Here is a 27926-nt window from a genome sequence, read left to right as displayed (position 1 = left end):
AGGTTACACTCACACCCTGCAACACACACTGTAGGACAGGAGAAAGGTCACACACACCCTGCAACACACATTGTAGGAGAGAGGTTACACACACACCCTGCAACACACACTACAGGACAGGAGAGAGGTTACACACACACCCTGCAACACACACTAGAGGAGAGAGGTTACACACATCCTGCAACACACATTGTAGGAGAGAGGTTACACACACACCCTGCAACACACACTGCAGGAGAGAGGTTACACACACACCCTGCAACACACACTGCAGGAGAGAGGTTACACACATCCTGCAACACACACTGTAGGAGAGAGGTTACACACAAATCCTGCAACACACACTGCAGGAGAGAGGTTACACACACCCTGCAACACACACTACAGGAGAGAGGTTACACACATCCTGCAACACACACTACAGGAGAGAGGTTACACACATCCTGCAACACACATTGTAGGAGAGAGGTTACACACACACCCTGCAACACACACTGCAGGAGAGAGGTTACACACACCCTGCAACACACACTACAGGAGAGAGGTTACACACATCCTGCAACACACACTACAGGAGAGAGCACACACCTGGCAACACACACTGTAGGACAGGAGAAAGGTCACACAGACCCTGCAACACACACTAGACCACTAGACACACTACTCACACAGAGATAGAGGTTGTGTGTGTGTGTGTGTGTGTGTGTGTGTGTGTGTGTGTGTGTGTGTGTGTGTGTGTGTGTGTGTGTGTGTGTGTGTGTGTGTGCGTGTGCGTGTGCGTGTGCGTGTATTTACTTCATCCTGGTCTTCACAGACAGAGCCATTTCCATGGTAACCCAGTGGACAGGGCCCACATTCCCATGAGCCATCAGTCTCAGAGTGGCAGGAGACCCCAGGGAAGCAGGGCCTAGAAAGACAGCTGTCTACACAGAGAGAGAGAGGAAGGCCAAAGAGTATGATTGGTAGAATTGACTATGAAATGTTAAAACAGACAAGAGCGCTCCAGTGGTAGTGGACACAAACAATGACAGAAATATAATTGAGTTCCGTAATAACCAACTCTGGACAGGTACATCACCCTTGTCTTATTCAGCCCTAATATATTCAACAATCAATCCCTAATATTCATACGGCAATAACTTCTACACAATAGAAAACACAGTAGGCATTCTCCCACATACTGTAGGCATACTCCTCTCTTTTCACACATGCTACTATTTAGAGATTATTTTCATTGAGAACTTGAAACCGACCATGGAGGATATGAACTTCAAGTTATTTTCGAAGACTATTCCAAAGAATGGCAGGTGAGTACAAAAAGGTATCTTTTCGCATACCACTCTTAAATCTAAAAAGAACAGTGTTGGTTTCATTCCTTCTAGTGGAATAGTTATTGTTATCCCTGACCAAGTTGGAGTTGTTTCAAGGTGCTTGGGGACCATACTGTGGACAATCTGATGAACAAGACAACCCTTGACAAACCTCCTCCACTTTGAGGAAGAGAGAGACTGACAGAGACTCCTCCACTTTGAGGAGGTAGAGAGACTGACAGACTCCTCCACTTTGAGGAGGAGAGACTGACAGAGACTCATCCACTTTGAGGAGGAGAGAGACTGACAGAGACTCCTCCACTTTGAGGAGGAGAGACTGACAGAGACTCCTCCACTTTGAGGAGGAGAGAGACTGACAGAGACTACTCCACTTTGAGGAGGAGAGAGACTGACAGAGAATCCTCCACTTTGAGGAAGAGAGAGACTGACAGACTCCTCCACTTTGAGGAGGAGAGAGACTGACAGACTCCTCCACTTTGAGGAGGAGAGACTGACAGAGACTCCTCCACTTTGAGGAGGAGAGAGACTGACAGAGACTACTCCACTTTGAGGAGGAGAGAGACTGACAGAGACTCCTCCACTTTGAGGAGGAGAGAGACTGACAGAGAATCCTCCACTTTGAGGAGGAGAGACAGACAGAGACTCCTCCACTTTAAGGAGGAGAGAGAGTGACAGAGACTCCTCCACTTTGAGGAGGAGAGACTGACAGAGACTCCTCCACTTTGAGGAGGAGAGAGACTGACAGAGACTACTCCACTTTGAGGAGGAGAGAGACTGACAGAGACTCCTCCACTTTGAGGAGGAGAGAGACTGACAGAGACTCATCCACTTTGAGGAGGAGGCTTTCAAAGTGCAAATGGTCAAGATGGGTATGTACTGGAAGTCTAAGAACAATACTAACTAATTAGTTCTGAGATGTCTGCAGTTTGTTTTTAATGATCTTGGGGGCACTATTGTACCAGGAAGAACATGCATAAAGTGGCACTGAACAAGAGCCCCTGCCAATGCCACCATTGAGATGGATCTGTATTGTTTGTTTTAGCTCTATGAATAAATTATTACACTGGATTAGTGATTTAACTACTTGGATGGCTCACATTTATCCTCCAGCTAAATCAAGACCAAGGTACTTATTGTTGGAGCCAAAGCACAGAGAGAGAATCTGGACACACATTTAAATTCACGGATAATAAAGATAAAACACCAGGTAAAAACCTAGGTTTGAACTACATTTCCAATCACACATTAGGAATGTGACCAACATAGCTTTTTTACCACATTGCCAAGGTGCGGCCATTTCTCTCTCAGACTGATACAAGGACACTCATCCATGCTTTTATTACAGCAGGCTTGACTACTGTAATGCCCTCCTGTCTTGTCTGCCCAGGAAGCCATTGGTCAACTGCAAAACATACAGAATGCTGCAGCACGGGTACTGACCAAGAACAGACGGAGAGCACACATTACACCGGTTTTAAGGTCTCTGCACTGGCTGCCTGTGAGTTTTAGAAATAATTGTAATATTCCACTATTGGTTTAAAATCAAACCACGACTGTGCACCCCAATACAGACATGCTTCTAAGTTATGTATCCAGGGCCTCCCGGGTGGCGCAGTGGTTAAGGGCGCCCAGGCTCTGTCGTAACCGGCCGCGACCGGGAGGTCCGTGGGGCGACGCACAATTGGCCTAGCGTCGCCCGGGTTAGGGAGGGCTTGGTCGGTAGGGGTGTCCTTGTCTCATCGCGCACCAGCGACTCCTGTGGCGGGCTGGGCGCAGTGTACGCTAGCCAAGGTGGCCAGGTGCACGGTGTTTCCTCCGGCGCATTGGTGCGGCTGGCTTCCGGGTTGGATGTGCGCTGTGTTAAAGAAGCAGCGGCTTGGTTGGTTGTGTATCGGAGGACGCATGACTTTCAACCTTCGTCTCTCCCGAGCCCGTACGGGAGTTGTAGCGATGAGACAAGATAGTAGCTACTACAACAATTGGATACTACGAAATTGGGGAGAAAAAGGGGTAAAATTCACAAAAAAAAAAAAGGTTATGTATCCAGTAGGTCCCTCAGGTCCTCTGGCACTGGCCTATTAACTATCCCAAAGCCTAGGACCAAGAGGCATGGAGAGGCAGCCTTTAGTTACTATGCCTCCACCCTCTGGAACAGCCTGCCAGAGAACCTGAGGGGGACCAAGAGGCATGGAGAGGCAGCCTTTAGTTACTATGCCTCCACCATCTGGAACAGCCTGCCAGAGAACCTGAGGGGGACCAAGAGGCATGGAGAGGCAGCCTTTAGTTACTATGCCCCCACCCTCTGGAACAGCCTGCCAGAGAACCTGAGGGGGACCAAGAGGCATGGAGAGGCAGCCTTTAGTTACTATGCCCCCACCCTCTGGAATAGCCTGCCAGAGAACCTGACCGGGACCGAAAATGTGGAAACTGTGGAGATCTTAAAACACACATTTTTCACTTTGCTTTTCCTCAGGGTGCTTTTTAGTCGTTCAGTTTTTATTGTCGTTCAGCCTCTGAGAATACCGAATACGGTGACTGCGTAACGATTAATAACAAATACAGTGACTGTGTAACGGTTTTCTTGAAGTGAAGGAGAGGCGGATCAAAACGCAGCGTGGTGGTTATTCATGGTTCTTTAATATAGACACTATACATGAATAAACTAACAAAACAAGAAATGTGAAAAAACCAAAACAGCCCTATCTGGTGCAAACACAGAGACAGGAACAATCACCCACCAACACACAGTGAAACCCAGGCTACCTAAGTATGATTCTCAATCAGAGACAACTAATGACACCTGCCTCTGATTGAGAACCATACTAGGCCGAACCATAGAAATACCCAAAACATAGAAAAACAAACATAGACTGCCCACCCCAACTCACGCCCTGACCATACTAAATAATGACAAAATAAAGGAAATAAAGGTCAGAACGTGACAGTACCCCACCCCCAAAGGTGCGGACTCCGGCCGCAAAACCTTAACCTATAGGGGAGGGTCTTGGTGGGCGTCTGTCCGCGGTGGCGGCTCTGGCGCGGGACGCGGACCCCACTTCACCATCGTCTTAGTCCGCCTTATTGTCCACCTCCGTGGCTTTCTAAACATGGCAACCCTTCTCAATGACCCCACTGGACAGAGGGGCAGCTCGGGACAGAGGGGCGGAAGCTCTGGACAGAGGGGCAGGGGCTCTGGGCTGAGGGGCTCTGGCGCCTCTGGGCTGAGGGGCTCTGGCGGCCTCTGGCTGACTGGCGGCACTGGCGGCTCCTTGCAGACTGGCGGCACTGGCGGCTCCTTGCAGACTGGCGGCACTGGGAAGACTGGCGGCTCAGGCGGCGCTGGGCAGACGGGCGGCTCAGGCGGCGCTGGGCAGACGGGCGGCTCAGGCGGCGCTGGGCAGACGGGCGGCTCAGGCGGCGCTGGGCAGACGGGCAGCTCAGGCGGCGCTGGGCAGACGGGTGGCTCAGATGGCGCTGGGCAGACAGGAAGCTCCGGCAACGCTGGAGAGGAAGGCTCTGACAGACTGGACTGAGGAGCTCTGGCGCCTCTGGAATGAGGAGCTCTAGCGCCTCTGGACTGAGGGGCGGGAGCTCTGGCAGCGCCGAACAGGCGGGAGACTCCGGCAGCGCTGGAGAGGCGAGGCGCACTGTAGGCCTGATGCGTGGTGCTGGCACTGGTGGTACTGGGCCGAGGACACGCACAGGAAGCCTGGTGCGGGGAGCTGCCACCGGAGGGCTGGTGCGTGGAGGTGGTACTGGGTAGACCAGACCGTGCAGGCGTACTGGAGCTCTTGAGCACCGAGCCTGCCCAACCTTACCTGGTTGAATGCTCCCGGTCGCCCTGCCAGTGCGGTGAGGTGGAATAGCCCGCACTGGGCTATGCAGGCGAACCAGGGACACCATGCGCAAGGCTGGTGCCATGTAAGCCGGCCCAAGGAGACGCACTGGAGACCAGCTGCGTAGAGCCGGCTTAATGGCACTTGGCTCAATGCTCACTCTAGCCCGGCCGATACGCGGAGCTGGAATGTAGCGCACCGGGCTATGCACCCGCACTGGGGACACCGTGCGCTCCAAAGCATAGCACGGTGCCTGCCTGGTCTCTCTAGCCCCCCGGTAAGCACAGGAAGTTGGCGCAGGTCTCCTACTTGGCTTCGCCATACTCCCTGTGTGCCTCCCCCCAAGACATTTTTGGGGCTGACTCTCGGGCTTCCGTCCGCGTCGCCGTGCTCGTCTCTCCAACTCCATTCTCCTATAACCTTCTTCGCACTGCTCCAGCGAATCCCAGGCGGGCTCCGGCACTCTCCCTGGGACGACCGCCTGTCTATTTCCTCCCACGTCGTGTAATCCAGACTTTGTTGCTCCTGCTGCCGCTGCCTTTCACCACGCCGCTTGGTCCTGTTGTGGTGGGTGGTCCTGTAACGGTTTTCTTGAAGTGAAGGAGAGGCGGACCAAAACGCAGCGTGGTGGTTATTCATGGTTCTTTAATATAGACACTATACACTATACATGCACAGAGACAGGAACAATCACCCACCAACACACAGTGAAACCCAGGCTACCTAAGTATGATTCTCAATCAGAGACAACTAATGACACCTGCCTCTGATTGAGAACCATACTAGGCCGAACCATATAAATACCCAAATCATAGAAAAACAAACATAGACTGCCCACCCCAACTCACACCCTGACCATACTAAATAATGACAAAATAAAGAAAATAAAGGTCAGAACGTGACAGACTGACTATTAAAACCAAACCAGAAACTGTGGATAGACGGCGGCATTCTCGCAAAACTGAAAGCACGAACCACCACATTTAAACCATGGAAAGGTGACTGGGAATATGGCAGAATACAAACAGTGTAGTTATTCCCTCTGTAAGAAAATAAAACATGTCAAATGTCAGTTCAGAGACAAAGTGGAATTGCAATTCAACGGCTCAGACACGAGACGTATGTGGCTGGGGGCATAGTACCTAAAGGCAGACAATCACAGACTACAAAGGGAAAACGTGCCACGTCGGACACCGACGTCTTGCTTCCGGACAAGATAAACACCTTCTTCGCCCGATTTGAGGATAACACAGTGCCACCGACCGCTACCAAGAACTGTGGGCTCTCTTTCTCCGTGGCCGATGTGAGTAAGACGTTTAAGCATGTTAACACTCGCATGGCTGCCGGCCCAGACGGCATCCATAGCCGCGTCCTCAGAGAATGCGCAGACCAGCTGGCTGGAGTGTTTACGGGCATATTCAATCTCTCCCTAAACGTGTCTGCTGTCCCCACTTGCTTCAAGATGTCAACCATTGTTCCTGTACCCAAGAAAGCAAAGGTAACTGAACTAAATGTCTATCGCCCCGTAGCACTCACTTCTGTCATCATGAATGCTTTGAGAGGCCAGTTAAGGATCATATCACCTCTACCTTACCTGACACCCTAGACCCACTTCAATTTGCTTAGATCCACAGACGATGCAATCGCCATCGCACTGCACACTGACCTATCCCATCTGGACAAGAGGAACAAGAGGAACAAGAGGAATACCTATGTACAATGCTGTTCATTGACTATAGCTCAGCATTCAACACCATAGTACCCTCCAAGGTCATCATTAAGCTCATGGTCCTAGGTCTGAACCCTGCCCTCTGCAACTGGGTCCTGGACTTCCTGACTGTCCGCCCCAGGTGGGGAAGGTAGGGAGCAACAACTCCACTTTGCTGATCCTAAACACAGGGACCTCGCAAGAGTGCATGCTCAGCCCCTTCCTGTACTCTCTGTTCACCCATGGCTGCGTGGCCACACACGCCTCCAACCCAATCATCAAGTTTGCAGATGACACAACAGTATTGGGCTTGATTACCCACAATGACGAGACAGCCTACAGAAAGGAGGTGAGGGCACCCGGAGTGTGGTGTCAGGAAAACAACCTCCCACCAAACATCCACAAAACAAAGCAGCTGATTGTGGAATTCAGGAAACAGCAGAGGGAGCTGCCGCCTATCCACATCGACGGGACTGCAGTGGACAAGGTGGAAAGCTTCAAGTTCCTAAGCGTACACATCACTGACAACCTGAAATGGTCCACCCACACAGACAGTGTGGTGAAGTAGGCGCAAAAGCGCCTCTTCAACCTCAGGAGGCTGAAGAAATTTGCCTTGGCCACTAAAACCCTCGTAAACTTTTACACATGCACAATTGAGAGCATCCTGTCAGGCTGTATCACCACCTGGTATGGCAACTGCACCGCCCGCAACCGCAGGGCTCTCCAGAGGGTGGTGAGGTCTGCCCAACGCATCACCGGGGGCAAACTACCTGCCCTCCAGGACACCTACACCACCCGATGTCACAGGAAGGCCAAAAATATCATCAAGGACATCAACCACCCGAGCCACTGCCTGTTCACCCCGCTATCATCCATAAGGCGAGGTCAGTACAGGTGCAGAGACTGAAAAACAGCTTCTATCTCAAGGCCATCAGACTGTTCAATAGCCATCACTAGCACATTAGAGGCTGCTGCATATATACATAGACTTGGAATCACTTTAATAATAGAACACTAGTCACTTCAATTACGTTTCAATAATGTTTACATACAATCAATCAATTAAATGTATTTATAAAACCCTTCTTACATCTTACATACAGCTTTACTCATCTTATATTCTATTCTATTCTTCTATTCTACTGTATTTTAGTCAATGCCACTCCGACATTGCTCGTCCTAATATTTAAATATTTCTTAACTCTATTCTTTTACCTTTGGATTTGTGTGTATTGCTGTGAATTGTTAGATATTACTGCACTGTTGGAACTAGGAACACAAGCATTTAGTTAGATATTACTGCTCTGTTGGAACTAGGAACACAAGCATTTAGTTAGATATTACTGCTCTGTTGGAACTAGGAACACAAGCATTTAGTTAGATATTACTGCTCTGTTGGAACTAGGAACACAAGCATTTAGTTAGATATTACTGCTCTGTTGGAGTTAGAAACACAAGCATTTAGTTAGATATTACTGCACTGTTGGAGTTAGAAACACAAGCATTTAGTTAGATATTACTGCACTGTTGGAGCTAGGCACACAAGCATTTAGTTAGATATTACTGCACTGTTGGAGCTAGGAACACAAGCATTTAGTTAGATATTACTGCACTGTTGGAGCTGGGAACACAAGCATTTAGTTAGATATTACTGGACTGTTGGAGCTGGTTACACAAGCATTTAGTTAGATATTACTGCTCTGTTGGAACTAGGAACAGCAGCATTTAGTTAGGTACTACTGCTCTGTTGGAGCTAGAAACACAAGCATTTAGTTAGGTACTACTGCTCTGTTGGAGCTAGAAACACAAGCATTTAGTTAGGTACTACTGCTCTGTTGGAACTAGTTTTCACACCCTGGCCTTTGTTATCTGTGTTTTCTTTATTATTTTCGTTAGGCCAGGGTGTGACATGGGTGATTTATTGTGTGTCGTCTTGTCTAGGGGTTTATTAGATTTATGGGGTTGTGTTCAGTGTAGTTGTCTAGGTAGGCCTATGGTTGCCTAGAGTGGTTCTCAATCAGAGGCAGGTGTTTATCGTTGTATCTGATTGGGAACCATATTTAGGCAGTCATATTCTTTGGGTATTTTGTGGGTGGTTGTTTCCTGTCTCTGTGTTCTCTGCACCAGTTAGGACTGTTTCGGTTTTGCCACGGTTTATTTTTTTGTATTTGTATAGTGTTTACGTTTTCGTCTTTATTAAAGATGCTTAACAATAACCACGCTGCATTTTGGTCCTCCTCTCCTTCCCGGGAAGAAGACCGTTACACTAGGAACACAAGCATTTAGCCGCACCCGCAATAACATCTGCTAAATATGTGTAAGTGACCGATAACATTTGATTTGATTTTAGCAGAAAGGCCAAAATCAATGTTTCATCAAATCATTTTTTACATGTTTTTTTTATACTAAAGGGGTCCTAAAATTCCAAATCAAATAGCTAAATTATCCTTGGTATGACAATCTTAAAACAATTCCATATGTTAGTTTAGACTGTTATGGATAAATTATCTGTACTGTATCCTAACTGTTTCAAAAACTTCCATAGTTTACTTGGATTGTTCCTGTTCGCAACTATGTTGTCAGTGGAATAATGGTTCTTGGCCCTCTCTGTCATCCTATGTATGCTACCTATTGGACAGGGTTGTGTATCGCAGGCTGCGTAGTCGGCCGTCTCTCCCACACAGTTCCTGCCTCCATGCCGGGGGGCGGGGTTAGAACACTCCCGCTGACGAATCATCAGCCCACTGCCACACGACACACTGCATGGTAACCAGGAAGACCACGGTCCCCAGACCCCGACAACTATAATCACACAGACAGTGTATCAGTCAATCCAACATCAACAATAGCAGTCATCTGGTTTGTTTGTTTGTGTTCTCACTTGGACAGGGTGTAGCGTCACAGGGATGTGTCTCTGTAGTGTTGCCACGGCAGCCGCTGCCCCTGCGCTGAGCGAGGGGGAAGTTGCAGAGTCGAACACGCACAACGAGACCTGAACCACACGACACAGAACATGCAGACCACGGAGACCACAGGCCCCAGCCGCCGTTCCCATGGACTACACACACACACACACACACAAACACACAAACACACACACACATTTTTATAAAAGGGAAATGATTGCTCAAACCCAACACCCAAACCTGAGCGTTCCATTCTGCCACCTCTGGTCTCTTGGCCCTCCCACCCATATGAGGGTCAGCCCCCCCCCCCCCCCCCCAGACCAGTCAAAGATCTTCTCTGTCCTGACACCTCAACGGTGGAATGAGCTTCAGCCTAACGTCAGCAGAGTCCCAACCCCACCTTCCTAACATGTCTGAAACCGTACATCTTCAAAGAGTATCATAAATAAATACAACGACGTAGCTAACCATAATGTGTATTACAGGAGCTAGCTGTACTACAGGAGTTATTGGTGAACTCACCTCGGCTTTCACAACTTCCCAGGGTGCACCTGCGGGTTTGGAGGGAGGAGTCAGAACAGGACGTGGAGACATCATCACAAGATCGCCCTCTCCGCTGGAAGCCACGCCCACAGGTGACAGAACATTCCGTCCACTCCGACCATGGGGACCATCCATCTTCACTTCCCAACCCTATACACACACACAAACACACACACACATGCACACAAACACAACGATGAGACAGCCTATAGGGAGGAGGTCAGAGATATGGCAGTGTGGTGCAAGGACAACAACCTCTCCCTCGATGTGATCAAGACAAATGAGATGATTGTGGACTACAGGCAAAGGAGGACCGAGCACGCCCCCATTCTCATCGACGGGGCTGTAGTGGAGCAGGTTGAGAGCTTCAAGTTCCTTGGTGTCCACATCACCAACAAACTAACATGGTCCAAGCACACCAAGACAGTCGTGAAGAGGGCACGACAAAACCTGATTCCCCTCAGGAGACTGAAAAGATTTGGAATGGGTCCTGAGATCTTCAAAAGGTTCTACTGCTACACCATCGAGAGAATTCTGACTGGTTGCATCACTGCCTGGTATGGCAATTGCTCGGCCTCCGACCGCAAGCACTACAGAGGGGAGTGCGTACGGCCCAGTACATCACTGGGACCAAGCTTCCTGCCATCCAGGACCTCTATACCAGGCGGAGTCAGAAGAAGGCCCTAAAAATTGTCAAAGACTCCAGCCACTCTAGTCATAGACTGTTCTCTCTGCTACCGCACGGCAAGCGGTACCGGAGTGCCAAGGCTAGGTCCAAGAGGCTTCTAAACAGCTTCTACCCCCAAGCCATAAGACTCCTGCACATCTAATCAAATGGCTATCCAGACTATTTGCATTGCCCCCTCCCCCCCCTCTTACGCCGCTGCTACTCTCTGTTATTATCTATGCATAGTCACTTTAACTTCTTAGTGACTGGGGGGCAGTATTGAGTAGCTTGGATGAATAAGGTGCCCAGACTAACCGCCTGCTACTCAGTCCCAGATGCTAATATATGCATATTATTAGTAGTATTGGATAGAAAACACTCTGAAGTTTCTAAAACTGTTTGAATGATGTCTGTGTGTATAACAGAACTCATATGGCAGGCAAAAACCTGAGAAAAAAATCCAACCAGGAAGTGGGAAATCTGAGGCTTGTAGGTTTTCAACTCAGCCCCTATTGAAGACACGGTGGGATATTGGTCATGTTGCACTTCCTAAGGCTTCCACTAGATATCAACAGTCTTTAGAACGTTGTTTCAGGCTTCTACTGTGAAGGGGGGCTGAATGAGAGGGGAATGAGTCAGGTGTCTGGCAGAGTGCCACGGGCTCGTGATGCGCGGTCATGAGAGAGTTAGCTCTTGTTTCATTGCTTTTCTAGAGACAAAGGAATTCTCCGGTTGGAACATCATTGAAGATTTATGTTAAAAACTTCCTAAAGATTGATTCTATACATCGTTTGACATGTTTCTACGGACTGTAACAATTTTTTTTGACATTTCGTCTGCTCCTAGTGAACGCGCTTCATGACTTTGGATTTGTTTACAAAATGCGCTAACAAAAGTAGCTATTTGGACATAAATTATGGACATTATCGAAGAAATCACAAATTTATTGTGGAACTGGGATTCCTGGGAGTGGATTCTGATGAAGATCATTAAAGGTAAGTGAATATTTATAATGCTATTTCTGACTATTGTTGACTACACAACATGGCGGATATTTTTCGGCTGGTTTGGGCTCTGAGCGCCGTACTCAGATTATTGCATGGTGTGCTTTTTCCGTAACGTTTTTTTTAAATCTGACACAGCGGTTGCATTAAGGAGAAGTTTATCTAAAGTTCCATGTATAATAGTTGTATCTATTATCAATGTTTAATATTAGTATTTCTGTGAATTGATGTGGCTCTCTACAAAATCACCGCATGTTTTGGAACGACTGAACATAACACGCCAATGTAATATGAGATTTTTGGATATAAATATGCACTTCATCGAACAAAACATACATGTATTGTGTAACATGAAGTCCCATGAGTGTCATCTGATGAAGATCATCAAAGGTTAGTGATTAATTTTACCTCTGTACTTTTTGTGACTCCAGTCTTTCTCCAGTCCGTGACTTGGTGGTGACCTAACATAATCGTTTGTGGTGCTTTCACTGTAAAGCCTTTTTAAATCAGACACTGTGGCTGGATTAATGAGAATGGTATCTTTAAAATGGTGTAAAATACTTGTATATTTGAGGAGTTTTAATTATGAGATTTTTGTTGTTTTGAATTTGGCACCCTGCACTTTCACTGACTGTTGGCGGGGTGGGACGCTACTGTCCCAAATATCCCAGAGAGGTTTTAATAACTCTACCTACATGTACATATTACCTCAATTACCTCAACTAACCGGTGCCCCCGCACGTTGACTCTGTACCAGTACCCCCTGTATATAGTCTCGCTATTGTTATTTTACCTCAGCTCTTTAACTACTTGTTACTTTTATTTATTATTCTTATTCGTATTTTTTAAACTGCATTGTTGGTTAAGGGCTTGTAAGTAAGCATTTCACTGTAAGGTCTACTACACCTGTTGTATTCAGGGCTTGTGACGAATACAATTTGATTTGACTAAATATGACTTCTGAAATAATCATTTGAAATACAGTAGACTAAGTGAATGTGTTTAGATATCTCACCCAGACACACAGGGCAGCATTCCCCTTCAGTGAAGGAAGGACTGGAACATATTACTGGAGGACAGGTGACCTGCCGACACACTGCCTTCCCCTCCTACACACACACAACACACACACACACACACACACACACACACACACACACACAGTAGTAAAGCAAAAGGGCCTAGAGATATCTTGACTCAAGAGTTGAGCGTGTGTGTGTGTGTGTGTGTGTGTGTGTGTGTGTGTGTGTGTGTGTGTGTGTGTGTGTGTTTACCTGGCAAGTACAGAATGTGCAGCTGTCTGAAACCCAGTCCTCCTTCCGCTGATACACACGTCCGTCCTGCACACACACTCTCTCCTCTTCATCATCTTCTCCTCCTCCCTCTCTGTCCAAACTGCTGCCCAGCTCAGAGAGAGCTTCACGCAATGCCTCATTCTCCTCTGTCTGAACACACACAGATGAAGACGGCAGGAGGCTTGTGGATCTGGTTATGGTTAGTACTGATGCTGTGTGTGTGTGTGTGTGTGTGTGTGTGTGTGTGTGTGTGTGTGTGTGTGTGTGTGTGTGTGTGTGTGTGTGTGTGTGTGTGTGTGTGTGTGTGTGTGTGTGTGTGTGTGTGTGTGTGTGTGTGCGTCACACTCCATGAGAACCCAAGATATATATTTTTACCCTCCAATGTTTGTAACATTAAATGTAATCAAACACTGTACAGCCTCAAAACATGGTTAAAACAATAATGTTGATATCCTGGATGGTCAGTCCTTGAATCCACAGCTCTGTCTATTAATCTGAGAGTGGTTACATTTCTCCAGGCCCATCCCTCAGCTTTTTACCAAAACAGAGGCGGGGAGACCCTTTTGTTATTGTTTCATCTGTGGACTTGCCCTTTAAACAGCTGCATATTATCAAGATATCAAAGTGTCACCAACACAAAGTTCAACAATAGGCCTGTAGCAAATTAAGCGTATTGCATTCATTATTCACATGTAAATAGCACTTTTCAGTAGTGCTCAAAGCCATTCCATGAGTGAGGCATTTATTTTTCAACTTTAATCAATGAGCCCATTCAGTTCTCCATGACAACTAAATCATAAACAACAGAGTAGGGCTGGCTATGCTCAGGTGGGTCATGCTCAGGTAAAACTATTAGGCTAATCAATACTTCCATATTTCCAAGTCCTGTTCTTGAAAATCAAGGGGTATAACATTTATTGGAATGAGTAGAATTCTGATAGACTTTGGTTTTTAATGTAAAGATATCATTTAATCGTCTTATTATATGTAGTAGAAAGCGATGGGTTAGAAGAAGCCTACTTAACCAATCCATAAAGTAAAATTTAACATCCATATATGGCCAGCTATGTAAACATTAACATTAATTTATCCTGCAATAGATGTTGTTCAATTGGTTACATACATTGTTGTCTTCCTCTAACGCCTCTTAAGGGGAAAGTAATCTAAAAGTAACTGAATGTAATCAGATTACGTTACTGAGTTTGAGTAATCCAAAAGTTACATTACTGATTACTAGTTAGGACAGGTAACCAGTAACTGTAACGAATTCCATTTAGGAAGTAACCTAGCCAACCCTGTCTGTATGTGTCTGTGTGTCTTACAGCTCTCTGAAGGTCGTGCAGCAGACTAGTGGTAACGATGTGGAGGCCATGCAGCTCTGATAACAGATCATTCAGCTCCTCACAGGACCGACGACACATCACCTCAGGACGCTCCACCCCTACACACACACACACACACACACACACACACGCAGAATCAGAGCTAACCCAAACCAGATCCACAAGCCTCCTGCTGTCTTTATCTGTGTGTTCAGACAGAGTTTTCTTAACATTGTTTTTGATAAAGGTGTTATGGATAGTGAAGGTGTTATTGATAGTGAAGGTGTTATGGATAGTGAAGGTATTATGGACAGTGGATAGCAAAGGTGTTATGGATAGTGAAGGTTTGATTGATAGTGGATAGTGAAGGTGTGATTGATAGTGGATAGTAAAGATGTTATGGATAGTGGATAGTAAAGATGTTATGGATAGTAAAGGTGTTATGGATAGTGAAGGTGTTATGGATAGTGGATAGTAAAGGTGTTATGGATAGTGAAGGTGTTATGGATAGTGGATAGTAAAGGTGTTATGGATAGTGGATAGTAAAGGTGTTATGTATAGTAAAGGTGTTATGGATAGTGGATAGTAAAGGTGTTATGGATAGTGAAGGTGTTATGGATTGTGGATAGTAAAGATGTTATGGATAGTAAAGGTGTTATGGATAGTAAAGGTGTTATGGATAGGGAAGGTGTTATGGATAGTGGATAGTAAAGGTGTTATGGATAGTGGATAGTAAAGGTGTTATGGATAGTGGATAGTAAAGGTGTTATGGATAGTGAAGGTGTTATGGATAGTGGATAGTAAAGGTGTTATGGATAGTGAAGGTGTTATGGATAGTGGATAGTAAAGGTGTTATGGATAGTGGATAGTAAAGGTGTTATGGGTAGTGGATAGTAAATGTGTTATGGATAGTGGATAGTAAATGTGTTATGGATAGTGGATAGTGGAGAGTAAAGGTGTTATGGATAGTGGATAGTAAAGGTGTTATGGATAGTGGATAGTAAATGTGTTATGGATAGTGGATAGTAAATGTGTTATGGATAGTGGATAGTGGAGAGTAAAGGTGTTATGGATAGTGGATAGTGGAGAGTAAAGGTGTTATGGATAGTGAAGGTGTTATGGATGGTGGAGAGTAAAGGTGTTATGGACAGTGGATAGTAAAGGTGTTATGGATAGTGAAGGTTTGATTGATAGTGGATAGTGAAAGTGTTATGGATAGTGGATAGTAAAGGTGTTATGGATAGTAAAGGTGTTATGGATAGTGGATAGTGAAAGTGTTATGGATAGTAAATGTGTTATGGATAGTGGATAGTAAATGTGTTATGGATAGTGGATAGTGGAGAGTAAAGGTGTTATGGATAGTGGATAGTGGAGAGTAAAGGTGTTATGGATAGTGGATAGTGAAAGTGTTATGGATAGTAAATGTATTATGGATAGTGGATAGTAAATGTGTTATGGATAGTGGATAGTGGAGAGTAAAGGATTTATGGATAGTGGATAGTAAATGTTTTATGGATAGTGGATAGTGGAGAGTAAAGGTGTTATGGATAGTGGATAGTAAATGTGTTATGGATAGTGGATAGTGAAAGTGTTATGGATAGTAAATGTGTTATGGATAGTGGATAGTAAATGTGTTATGGATAGTGGATAGTGGAGAGTAAAGTTGTTATGGATAGTGGAGAGTAAAGGTGTTATGGATAGTGGATAGTAAATGTGTTATGGATAGTGGATAGTAAAGGTGTTATGGATAGTGGATAGTGAAAGTGTTATGGATAGTGGATAGTAAATGTGTTATGGATAGTGGATAGTGGAGAGTAAAGGTGTTATGGATAGTGGATAGTAAATGTGTTATGGATAGTGGATAGTAAATGTGTTATGGATAGTGGATAGTGGAGAGTAAAGGTGTTATGGATAGTGGATAGTAAATGTGTTATGGATAGTGGATAGTGAAGAGTAAAAGTGTTATGGATAGTGGATAGTTAAAGTGTTATGGATAGTAAATGTGTTATGGATAGTGGATAGTAAATGTGTTATGGATAGTGGATAGTAAATGTGTTATGGATAGTGGATAGTGGAGAGTAAAGGTGTTATGGATAGTGGATAGTAAATGTGTTATGGATAGTGGATAGTAAAGGTTTTATGGATAGTGGAGAGTAAAGGTGTTATGGATAGTGGAGAGTAAAGGTGTTATGGATAGTGGATAGTAAATGTGTTATGGATAGTGGATAGTAAATGTGTTATGGATAGTGGATAGTGGAGAGTAAAGGTGTTATGGATAGTAAAGGTGTTATGGATAGTGGATAGTAAATGTGTTATGGATAGTGGAAAGTGGATAGTGGAGAGTAAAGGTGTTATGGATAGTAAAGGTGTTATGGATAGTGAAGGTGTTATGGATAGTGAAGGTGTTATGGATAGTAAAGGTGTTATGGATAGTGACGGTGTTATGGATAGTGGATAGTAAAGGTGTTATGTATAGTAAAGGTGTTATGGATAGTGGATAGTAAAGGTGTTATGTATAGTAAAGGTGTTATGGATAGTGGATAGTAAAGGTGTTATGGATAGTAAAGGTGTTATGGATAGTGGATAGTAAAGGTGTTATGGATAGTAAAGGTGTTATGGATAGTGGATAGTAAAGGTGTTATGGATAGTAAAGGTGTTATGGATAGTGGATAGTAAAGGTGTTATGGATAGTGAAGGTGTTATGGATAGTGAAGGTGTTATGGATAGTGAAGGTGTTATGGATAGTAAAGGTGTTATGGATAGTGAAAGTGTTATGGATAGTAAAGGTGTTATGGATAGTAAAGGTGTTATGGATAGTGGATAGTAAAGGTGTTATGGATAGTGGATAGTAAAGGTGTTATGGATAGTGAAGGTGTTATGGATAGTGAAGGTGTTATGGATAGAAAAGGTGGTATGGATAGTGAAAGTGTTATGGATAGTAAAGGTGTTATGGATAGTAAAGGTGTTATGGATAGTGGATAGTAAAGGTGTTTTGGATAGTGGATAGTAAAGGTGTTATGGATAGTGGATAGTAAAGGTGTTATGGATAGTGAAGGTGTTATGGATAGTAAAGGTGTTATGGATAGTGAAGGTGTTATGGATAGTAAAGGTGTTATGGATAGTGGATAGTAAAGGTGTTATGGATAGTGGATAGTAAAGGTGTTATGGATAGTGAAGGTGTTATGGATAGTGAAGGTGTTATGGATAGAAAAGGTGGTATGGATAGTGAAAGTGTTATGGATAGTGAAAGTGTTATGGATAGTAAAGGTGTTATGGATAGAAAAGGTGGTATGGATAGTGAAAGTGTTATGGATAGTGAAGGTGTTATGGATAGTAAAGGTGTTATGGATAGTAAAGGTGTTATGGATAGTAAAGGTGTTATGGATAGTGAAAGTGTTATGGATAGTGGATAGTAAAGGTGTTATGGATAGTGGATAGTAAAGGTGTTATGGATAGTAAAGGTGTTGTGGAGAGTGAAGGTGTTGTGGAGAGTGAAGGTGTTGTGGAGAGTGAAGGTGTTGTGGAGAGTGAAGGTGTTGTGGAGAGTGAAGGTGTTGTGGAGAGTGAAGGTGTTATGGATAGTGGATAGTAAATGTGTTATGGATAGTGGATAGTAAAGGTGTTATGGATAGTAAAGGTGTTATGGATAGTAAAGGTGTTATGGATGGTAAAGGTGTTGTGGATAGTAAAGGTGTTATGGATAGTGGATAGTGAAGGTGTTATGGATAGTAAAGGTGTTATGGATAGTGACGGTGTTATGGATAGTGGATAGTAAAGGTGTTATGGATAGTAAAGGTGTTATGGATAGTGAAAGTGTTATGGATAGTGGATAGTAAAGGTGTTATGGATAGTGAAAGTGTTATGGATAGTGGATAGTAAAGGTGTTATGGATATTGGATAGTAAAGGTGTTATGGATAGTAAAGGTGTTATGGATAGTGAAAGTGTTATGGATAGTGGATAGTAAAGGTGTTATGGATAGTAAAGGTGTTATGGATAGTGAAAGTGTTATGGATAGTGGATAGTAAAGGTGTTATGGATAGTAAAGGTGTTATGGATAGTGGATAGTAAAGGTGTTATGGATAGTGGATAGTAAAGGTGTTATGGATAGTGGATAGTAAAGGTTTTATGGATAGTAAAGGTGTTATGGATAGTGGATAGTAAAGGTGTTATGGATAGTGGATAGTAAAGGTGTTATGGATAGTGGATAGTAAAGGTGTTATGGATAGTAAAGGTGTTATGGATAGTGAAAGTGTTATGGATAGTGGATAGTAAAGGTGTTATGGATAGTGGATAGTAAAGGTGTTATGGATAGTAAAGGTGTTGTGGAGAGTGAAGGTGTTGTGGAGAGTGAAGGTGTTGTGGAGAGTGAAGGTGTTGTGGAGAGTGAAGGTGTTGTGGAGAGTGAAGGTGCTGTGGAGAGTGAAGGTGCTGTGGAGAGTGAAGGTGTTATGGATAGTGAAGGTGTTATGGATAGTAAAGGTGTCCTCCCTCTTATCTATCAGCGTATCTGTGCTCCTCCCTCTTACCTATCAGCGTATCTGTGCTCCTCCCTCTTACCTATCAGCGTATCTGTGCTCCTCCCTCTTACCTATCAGCGTATCTGTGCTCCTTCCTTTTAAGGCCTTTGCAGACTGTACCTCGGATTCAGTCTTTTACGATTATCTCATGTCACACTGTGCAATGTTACCAAATTCAAATCTTAATATCAACCTTGCCAGATTGTCTGATCTGCTTCAGTTCTGAGCGTGTGCTAGCACCAGCAGCGCAAGCCTCCCTCTGTTTATACACGAGTGAAGTGAATGGAAATAGTTTTCTCAGACAAACTTTATATGTTCGAACTCAGAATCAAATCGGTTTCCCCAAAATAACATGGTAGAACCATCATTTAGACTGGAGATTTTGCGAATTTTTCAAAATCCTGTAAATTGGCCTGATTTCAGACTTGTCATGTAAACAAGATTATTGGTTCAATCGTTCTTCTTGTAAACATTTAAATCCAACTATTATATGAATCTGCTCTCGTCGAAAGGAGTGGACCAAAGTGCAGCGTGGAAAGTGTTCATGATTTTTATTAGCAAAAAACACTCAAACAAAATAACAAAGCGAAAGCTAACAGTTCTGTCAGGCACAGACACTAAACAGAAAACAACACCTCCACAAAACCCAAAAGGAAAATGACAACTTATATATGATCCCCAATCAGAGACAACGATAGACAGCTGATTGGGAACCACACTCGGTAAAAAGCAAAGAAATAGAAAACATAGACTTTCCCACCCGACTCACACCCTGACCTAACCAAACAGAGAATAATAAGGATCTCTAAGGTCAAGGCGTGACAGAATATGACTTTTCACAATACTCATATTATTGTGTGCGTGCACAGCGCCAGCCCGTGTTTCTATTGGTCAATCACTGGGATGGGCTCGTAAAACCAGCCACACTACACAATAAATGCAAAAACATTCTGATGACAATTGTTTGTGACCAAAGAATTTTCCCACAATGTGGAAATGTTGTCTGGGACAGAAAAATCGTGGCATTAGACTGCTAACCTTATACAGTCTGGCCTTTATCTATCAGCACATGGCGGTAACAAGCAGATATCTGATTGACTCCATTCAGGTGATTTAGAGGCATCAGCGTTGCCAACTTGGCAAAGTTCACAGAGCCCAGTGACTTAGGGATTAAAAAAGTCACAGCAGTGGTGCACAATTGAGAAGCACAGGGGGAGGGGGGGTGCAGTGGGAGAGGCTGGGAAAATGTGTTAGGGTTAATTGAGAAGCACAGGGGGAGGGGGGGTGCAGTGGGAGAGGCTGGGAAAATGGGTTAGGGTTAATTGAGAAGCACAGGGGGAGGGGGGGTGCAGTGGGAGAGGCTGGGAAAATGGGTTAGGGTTAATTGAGAAGCACAGGGGGGTGCAGTGGGAGAGGCTGGAAAAATGGGTTAGGGTTAATTGAGAAGCACAGGGGGAGGGGGGGTGCAGTGGGAGAGGCTGGGAAAATGCTACATACGGGACAGGCACTACGGGACCGGAGCTATGGGACCAGAGCTACGGGACCAGAGCTACGGGACCAGAGCTACAGGACCAGCGCTACGGGACCGGAGCTACGGGACCAGAGCTACGGGACCAGCGCTACGGGACCGGAGCTACGGGACCGGCGCTACGGAACCGGCGCTATGGGACCGGAGCTACGGGACCGGCGCTATGGGACCGGCGCTATGGGACCGGTGCTACGGGACCGGAGCTATGGGACCGGAGCTATGGGACCGGAGCTACGGGACCGGCGCTACGGGACCGGAGCTACGGGACCGGAGCTACGGGACCGGCGCTATGGACCGGAGCTATGGGACCGGCGCTATGGGACCGGAGCTACGGGACCGGCGCTACGGGACCGGCGCTACGGGACCGGAGCTACGGGACCGGCGCTACGGGACCGGCGCTATGGGACCGGAGCTACGGGACCAGAGCTACAGGACCAGCGCTACGGGACCGGAGCTACGGGACCGGCGCTACGGGACCGGCGCTATGGGACCGGCGCTATGGGACCGGCGCTACGGGACCGGAGCTATGGGACCGGAGCTATGGGACCGGAGCTATGGGACCGGCGCTACGGGACCGGAGCTACGGGACCGGCGCTATGGGACCGGCGCTATGGGACCGGCACTATGGGACCAGAGCTACGGGACCGGCGCTACGGGACCGGCGCTACGGGACCGGCGCTACGGAACCGGCGCTACGGGACCGGCGCTACGGGACCAGCGCTATGGGACCGGAGCTATGGGACTGGCGCAATGGGACCGGCGCTATAGGACCAGCACTACGGGACCGGAGCTATGGGACCAGCGCTATGGGACCGGAGCTACGGGACCAGCGCTACGGGACAGGCGCTACGGGACCGGAGCTACGAGCTGTCATGTGCCTTTTACTGTGTGTGCGTAGGGTTACGGGACCGGAGCTACGGGACCGGAGCTACGGGACCAGCGCTACGGGACCAGCGCTACGGGACCGGCGCTACGGGACCGGAGCTACGGGACCAGCGCTACAGGACCGGAGCTACGGGACCGGAGCTATGGGACCGGCGCTATGGGACCGGCGCTATGGGACCGGCGCTATGGGACCGGAGCTACGGGACCGGCGCTACGGGACCGGAGCTACGGGACCGGAGCTACGGGACCGGCGCTATGGGACCGGCGCTATGGGACCGGCGCTATGGGACCGGCGCTATGGGACCAGAGCTACGGGACCGGCGCTACGGGACCGGCGCTACGGGACCGGCGCTACGGAACCGGCGCTACGGGACCGGCGCTACGGGACCAGCGCTATGGGACCGGAGCTATGGGACCGGCGCTATGGGACCGGCGCTATAGGACCAGCACTACGGGACCGGAGCTATGGGACCAGCGCTATGGGACCGGAGCTACGGGACCAGCGCTACGGGACAGGCGCTACGGGACCGGAGCTACGAGCTGTCATGTGCCTTTTACTGTGTGTGCGTAGGGCTACGGGACCGGAGCTACGGGACCGGAGCTACGGGACCAGCGCTACGGGACCAGCGCTACGGGACCGGCGCTACGGGACCGGAGCTATGGGACCGGCGCTACGGGACCGGCCATACGGGACCGGCCATACGGGACCGGCGCTACGGGACCGGAGCTACGGGACCGGCGCTACGGGACCGGAGCTATGGGACCGGCGCTACGGGACCGGCGCTATGCCACAGCGCACAGATTGCTGTATAGGCTGCGTAGCCTAGTGGTTAGAGCGTTGGACTAATAACTGAAAGGTTGCAAGATCGAATCACTGAGATCAAGGAACAAATCTGTTGTTCTGACCCTGAACAAGGTAGTTAACCCACTGTTCCTAGGCCGTCATAGAAAATACTTGAAACCCTTGTAAGTGAACAGCTAAAAGAGTTTTTATTTACTAACTCTATTTTATCAATGTACCAATCGGGCTTCAGGAAGAAGCCTAGCACAATTACAGCAGCCATCAAGGTTTTAAATGATATCAGCCCTTGACAAAAAACAGCACTGTGTCTCACTTTTTATTGATCTCTCTAAGGCTTTTGATACAGTTGATCATGCTATACTAAGGCAGAGATTGTCGAGTGTAGGTCTTTCGAAGCATGCAGTTGCATGGTTTGCTAACTATCTGTCTGATAGAACGCAGTGCACTCAATTTGATGGGCTTATGTCTGTTAAATTGTATGTCTTGAATGGTGTGCCCCAAGGCTCTGTACTTGGTCCTCTCTTATCCACTATTTATATAAATTATTTAGACAAAAATGTCCAAAATGCACAACTTCATTTTTATGCTGATGATACTGTTATTTACTGTTGTGCCTCGTCTCTTACAAAAGCTTTCCAGAACTTGCAAACTGCTTTTTATACTGTTCAACATACCTTGTGTGAATTGAAGCTTATCCTCAATACTGACAAAACTAAACTAATGGTGTTTTCTAAAGCAAGAAATAGACCTCTGAACCTTTCACCTATTACTACCTGTCAGGGCAAGGAGGTAGAGGTTGTAACCTCATATAAATATCTTGGAATTTTAATTGATGATGGCCTCTCTTTTAAATTGCATATTCAACAATTTACAAAAAAATTGAAGCTGAAATTGGGATTTTATTTTAGGAATAAGGCCTGCTTTTCTTTTGAAGCCAGAAGGATGGCTAGTATCAGCTACATTTATGCCTATACTAGACTATGGCGATATTTTATATATGAATGCTTCCGCTCAGTGTTTGAGATCAATTGACACTCTTTATCGTGGCACTTTGAGATTTATTTTAAACTGCAAAACCCTTACGCACCACTGCACTTTGTATACCAGGGTTGGCTGGCCTTCTCTAGTCACTCGTAGGCTCAGTCACTGGTATACTTTTATTTAAAAAGCCATTTTGGGTTTACTACCTTTTTATTTGTGCATTTTTATTGTTCAGAAATGTGGTGGGCCGTCTCTTCGTTCGCTGGACTTTATCCTGCTAACTGTTCCAAATGTCCGAACTGAATTTGGTAAAAGGGCTTTTATGTCCTCTGCACCATCGTCTTGGAACACCTTACAAAATACTTTTAAACTGGAAGAACTTGTCCTGATTGGTGTTTTTAAATCACTGATGAAGGATTTTGAGGCTGATTCCCTGACCTGTCAATGTTTTTAATTTGCTGTTTTATACTCTTGCGAATTCAATGGTTTTTACTAGATTACTTGTAGTTTTTCATGTTGTCTGTCTGTCATTTTTTTGTAATGACTTGATGCTGCCTATCTTGGCCAGGGCGCTCTTGAAAAATAGATTTTAATCTCAATGAGCCCTTCCTGGTTAAATAATGGTTAAATAAATAAGAATAAGAATGTGTTCTTAACTGACTTGCCTAGTAAAATAAAGGTAAAAATAAAATAGGGTGCAGAATTACATTACCTGCTGTCAGATCACAGAGAAACACCATCAGCCAGGCAATCAGTGGTGTCATCCCTACACACACACACACACACACACACACACACACACCAATTATACAGTGCATTTGGAAAGTATTCAGACTCCGTGATTTTTTTTGACATTTAGTTAAATTACAGCTTTATTCTAAATGGATTAAATAAATAAAAAATCCTCATCAAACTATACACACCCTACCCCATATAGACAAAGCGAAAACAGGTATTTAGACATTTCAGAAATTTGATTAAAAATGTAAAAATAAATACCTTATTTACATAAGTATTCAGACCCTTTGCTATGAGACTGGAAATTGAGCTCAGGCGCATCCTGTTTCCATTGATCTTCCTTGAAATGTTTCTACAACTTGATTGGCGTCCACCTATGGTAAATTCTACTGATTGGACATGATTTGGAAAGGCACACACCTGTCTATATAAGGCCCCACAGTAAATAGTGCTTAGCAAAAACCAAGCCATGAGGTCGAAGGAATTATCCGTGGAGTTCCGAGACAAGACCATGTTGAGGCACAGATCTGGGGAAGGGTACCAAAAAATGTATGCAGCACTGAAGGTCCCCAAGAACACAGTGGCCTCCATCATTCTTCGGTGGAAGACGTTTGGAACCACCGAACTGGTGGTCACTCTGATAGAGCTCCTAAGGAGTTCCTCTGTGGAGATGGGAGAACCTTCCAGAAGGATAACCATCTCTGCAGTACTCCACCAATCAGGCCTTTATGGTAGAGTGGCCAGACGAAGCCACTCCTCAGTAAAATGCACATGACAACCCACTGGGAGTTAACCCTAACACTAACCCTTTATGGTAGAGTGGCCAGAAGAAGCCACTCCTCAGTAAAAGGCACATGACAACCCGCTGGGTATTAACCCTAACCCTTTACAGGAGAGTGGCCAGACGAAGCCACTCCTCAGTAAAAGGCACATGAAGCCCGCTTGGAGTTTGCCAAAAGGAACCTAATGGACTCAGACCATGAGAATCAAGATTCTCAAGAACTGTTTGGCCTGAATGCCAAGCGTCACATCTGGAGGAAACCAGGCACCATCCCTACGGTGAAGCATGGTGGTGGCAGCATCATGCTGTGGGGATGTTTTCAGCGGCAGGGACTGGGAGACTAGTCAGCATGAAGGGAAAGACGAACAGAGCAAAGTACAGAGAGAACCTTGATGAAAACCTGCTCCAGAGCGCTCAGGATCACAGACTGGGGTGAAGGATCACCTTCTAACAGGACAATGACCCTAAGCACACAGCCAAGACAACGCAGGAGTGGCTTCTGAACAAGCTAGCTTCCGTCCTCCTCTGTGTACATTGATTCAATACAAAACCTAGGAGGCTCATGGTTCTCAACCCCTTCCATTGACTTACACAGTGGCTGCGGTCCAAACACTGAAAAGACACCCCCTTGTCCACTTACCCTTGCCTTATTCCCTTGGGGTATCCCCGTCGCCATCTTGGAGGGTGGTCCAAATAATTAGCCAAGCAAGGGAAGTTTGCACGTAAGGCCATCAGCCCTCGTTTTTAGTCGGCTGTGCGAGTGTATAATTATGTTCACTCCGGGGCCTGAAACTCCCCATAATTCAATTTGTGACGATTGAAGAAAAGTGCGAAAACGTAAAAATAATATCAAAGGAGAAGTCAACATACAAGTGTAAGTAAAAATGAATGCCATAAAGTTAGAAATTGTGCTACTAACGCATTTTCCTTCTTCAGAACTTCCAGCTTGGCAGGCTAACGTTAGTTAGCTAATTCATTTGCTAGCTATCATACAGTAGGCGTAAATTAATAATTATATATTTAATATATGTAGACTTGCAATCATAATTGACTGTAGCACATATAAAGCACCCACAAGTTACTGGTGGCTGAAAACACAATCATCGCGGGACGAACGAGTGACGAATTTCCGGCCAATGGTGGTCCATTTAAAATCATTCCTGCCTCCTTCGCCCCTCGCCCTGCAAGTGTATACTCGTCACACATCATGATACGCCATCAGAAGTGTCCACTTATTTGAGGGCTGAGTGGACAGGGTGTGTCTGTTAAGTGTTTGGACCGCAGGCAGTAATTATGACAACTTTCTGTTAAATATGACGTTACTTTAGGTAATATGGTGACAATGCTGTGTGTAGCGGCTATGAGATCGTTTGGCCTAGAAAGGTTTTTTCGCCTGGTCACATACAGCTGATGTGTTGTGCATTGAAGTCCATAAGCGAAGGGAAAAGGTGAGAGAAGGAGAGCGCATAGATGTGAGAAGGAATAAAACGTGGCTGCTATGAAAGTGAACTGTGTTTACGCGTGACCAGGGGTGTATTCATTCTGCCAATTCTGTTGAAAAACGTTTCTTATTAAACAGAAGCAAATGGAGCGAAACGGGGATAAACATACCTGAATTTGTCCAATAGAAACTCTTGCTTGCAACTGTTGGACAAATGATAAAACCCTAGGTCAGCTAGATGCAGATCTCTCGACCTGTGTGTTCCTACGCTGTAAACCTTCATTCATAGACCCTCTCTTTCTAAAATGATCTGCCAAAATTGTTGCAACCCCTATTACTAGCCTGTTCAACCTCTCTTCTGTGTCGTCTGAGAGCCCCAAAGATTGGAAAGCTGCCACGGTTATCCCCCTCTTCAAAGGGGGAGAAACTCTAGACCCAAACTGCTACAGACCTACAGTGAAGAAGACTCGAGGCTGTAATCGCTGCCAAAGGTGCTTTAACAAAGTACTGAGTAAAGGGTCTAAATATTTATGTAAATGTGATATTGCATCTTTTTTTATTGTATACATTTGCAAAAATGTATAAAAACCTGTTTTTGCTTTGTCATTATGGGGTATTATGATGTCATTATGGGGTATTATGATGTCATTATGTGGTATTATGATGTCATTATGGGGTATTATGATGTCATTATGTGGTATTATGATGTCATTATGGGGTATTGTGATGTCATTATGGGGTATTGTGTGTAGATTGATGAGGGGAAAAACGATTTAATACATTTTCGAATAAGGCTGTAACGTACAAAATATGAAAAAGGTCAAGGGGTCAGAATACTTTCCGAATGCACTGTAGACTGATAAATAACATTTTTAATGGTCTCTGTTGCTTATAGAAACAGTGACACGAACAGCAGAGAAATGTTACAAACTAACAAACTAACATTGGACCTACCTGCATCAAATGGCCCAACTCCTCCTCAGTGTCCTGTTTTAATGTCCCAACTCCTCCTCAGTGTCCTGTTTTAATGTCCCAACTCCTCCTCAGTGTCCTGATGTCCCAACTCCTCCTCAGTGTCCTGTTTTAACGTCCCAACTTCTCCTCAGAATCCTTGTCAGATAGATCCACAGTAACATCCCACATCAGTTAAGCGTTACAATGCAAGAGAGAGAGAGAGAGAGAGTAATGTGTGTGTGTGTGTGTGTGTGTGTGTGTGTGTGTGTGTGTGAGACAGGAACCATATTTTACCTGTCTGTCTGGCGTTAAGTAGAGCTGCATATCTCCCAGAGAGAAACCCTACTGGGGATATGGAAAAAGTGTGTGTGTGTGTGTGTGAGACCCTTCATGCTCAGATTATTATGGAGGAGACTTCTGGGTAAAACAACATCTCATCTCCCAGAACACACTGAGGCTCCTCTCTCTCTCTCACTAGGTTGTAGCAACTTCATGATGGGTATAGGGAACATTTGAGTATCATGTCATAGCCTGAACCTGTCACTGTTACATTGAACTGGGTGAATGGAATATGAATGACAGTAACCTAAACCTATCACTGTTACATTGAACTGGGTGAATGGAATATGAATGACAGTAACCTAAACCTATCACTGTTACATTGAGCTGGGTGAATGGAATATGAA

At 45.6% G+C, this 27926-nt stretch overlaps 1 protein-coding gene across 4 annotated transcripts in view; it reads right to left on the bottom strand.

Annotated features, from left to right (window-relative positions):
- LOC110514389 (thrombospondin-2) overlaps positions 1-27491 on the bottom strand; it is a 53306-nt gene extending 25815 nt beyond the window's left edge. For 2 of the 4 annotated variants that reach the window (XR_016491194.1, XM_090217971.1), the window contains exons 1-9: positions 27241-27491; positions 24039-24092; positions 14613-14731; positions 13270-13440; positions 13011-13104; positions 10304-10474; positions 9757-9933; positions 9504-9677; positions 796-923 (exon numbers count right to left, since the gene is read on the bottom strand). Coding sequence is in view for 3 of the 4 variants with exons in the window: in XM_090217971.1 (XP_090074097.1) it covers positions 796-923; positions 9504-9677; positions 9757-9933; positions 10304-10474; positions 13011-13104; positions 13270-13440; positions 14613-14731; positions 24039-24090 (1086 nt within the window). In the remaining variant the exon portion in view is untranslated. The remainder of the gene's footprint in view (positions 1-795; positions 924-9503; positions 9678-9756; positions 9934-10303; positions 10475-13010; positions 13105-13269; positions 13441-14612; positions 14732-24038; positions 24093-27240) is intronic. The other 2 variants (XM_090217972.1, XM_090217973.1) reach the window with 1 other exon arrangement.
- Between the last annotated feature and the right edge of the window lie 435 nt (positions 27492-27926).

The sequence above is a fragment of the Oncorhynchus mykiss genome, chromosome 23 (assembly GCF_057628025.1).
Source record: "Oncorhynchus mykiss isolate SJ-2025 chromosome 23, ASM5762802v1, whole genome shotgun sequence".
NCBI lineage: Eukaryota > Metazoa > Chordata > Actinopteri > Salmoniformes > Salmonidae > Oncorhynchus > Oncorhynchus mykiss.
The sequence above is the reverse complement of the archived record's forward strand: the minus strand, read 5'-3'. Positions and strand labels throughout refer to the sequence as shown.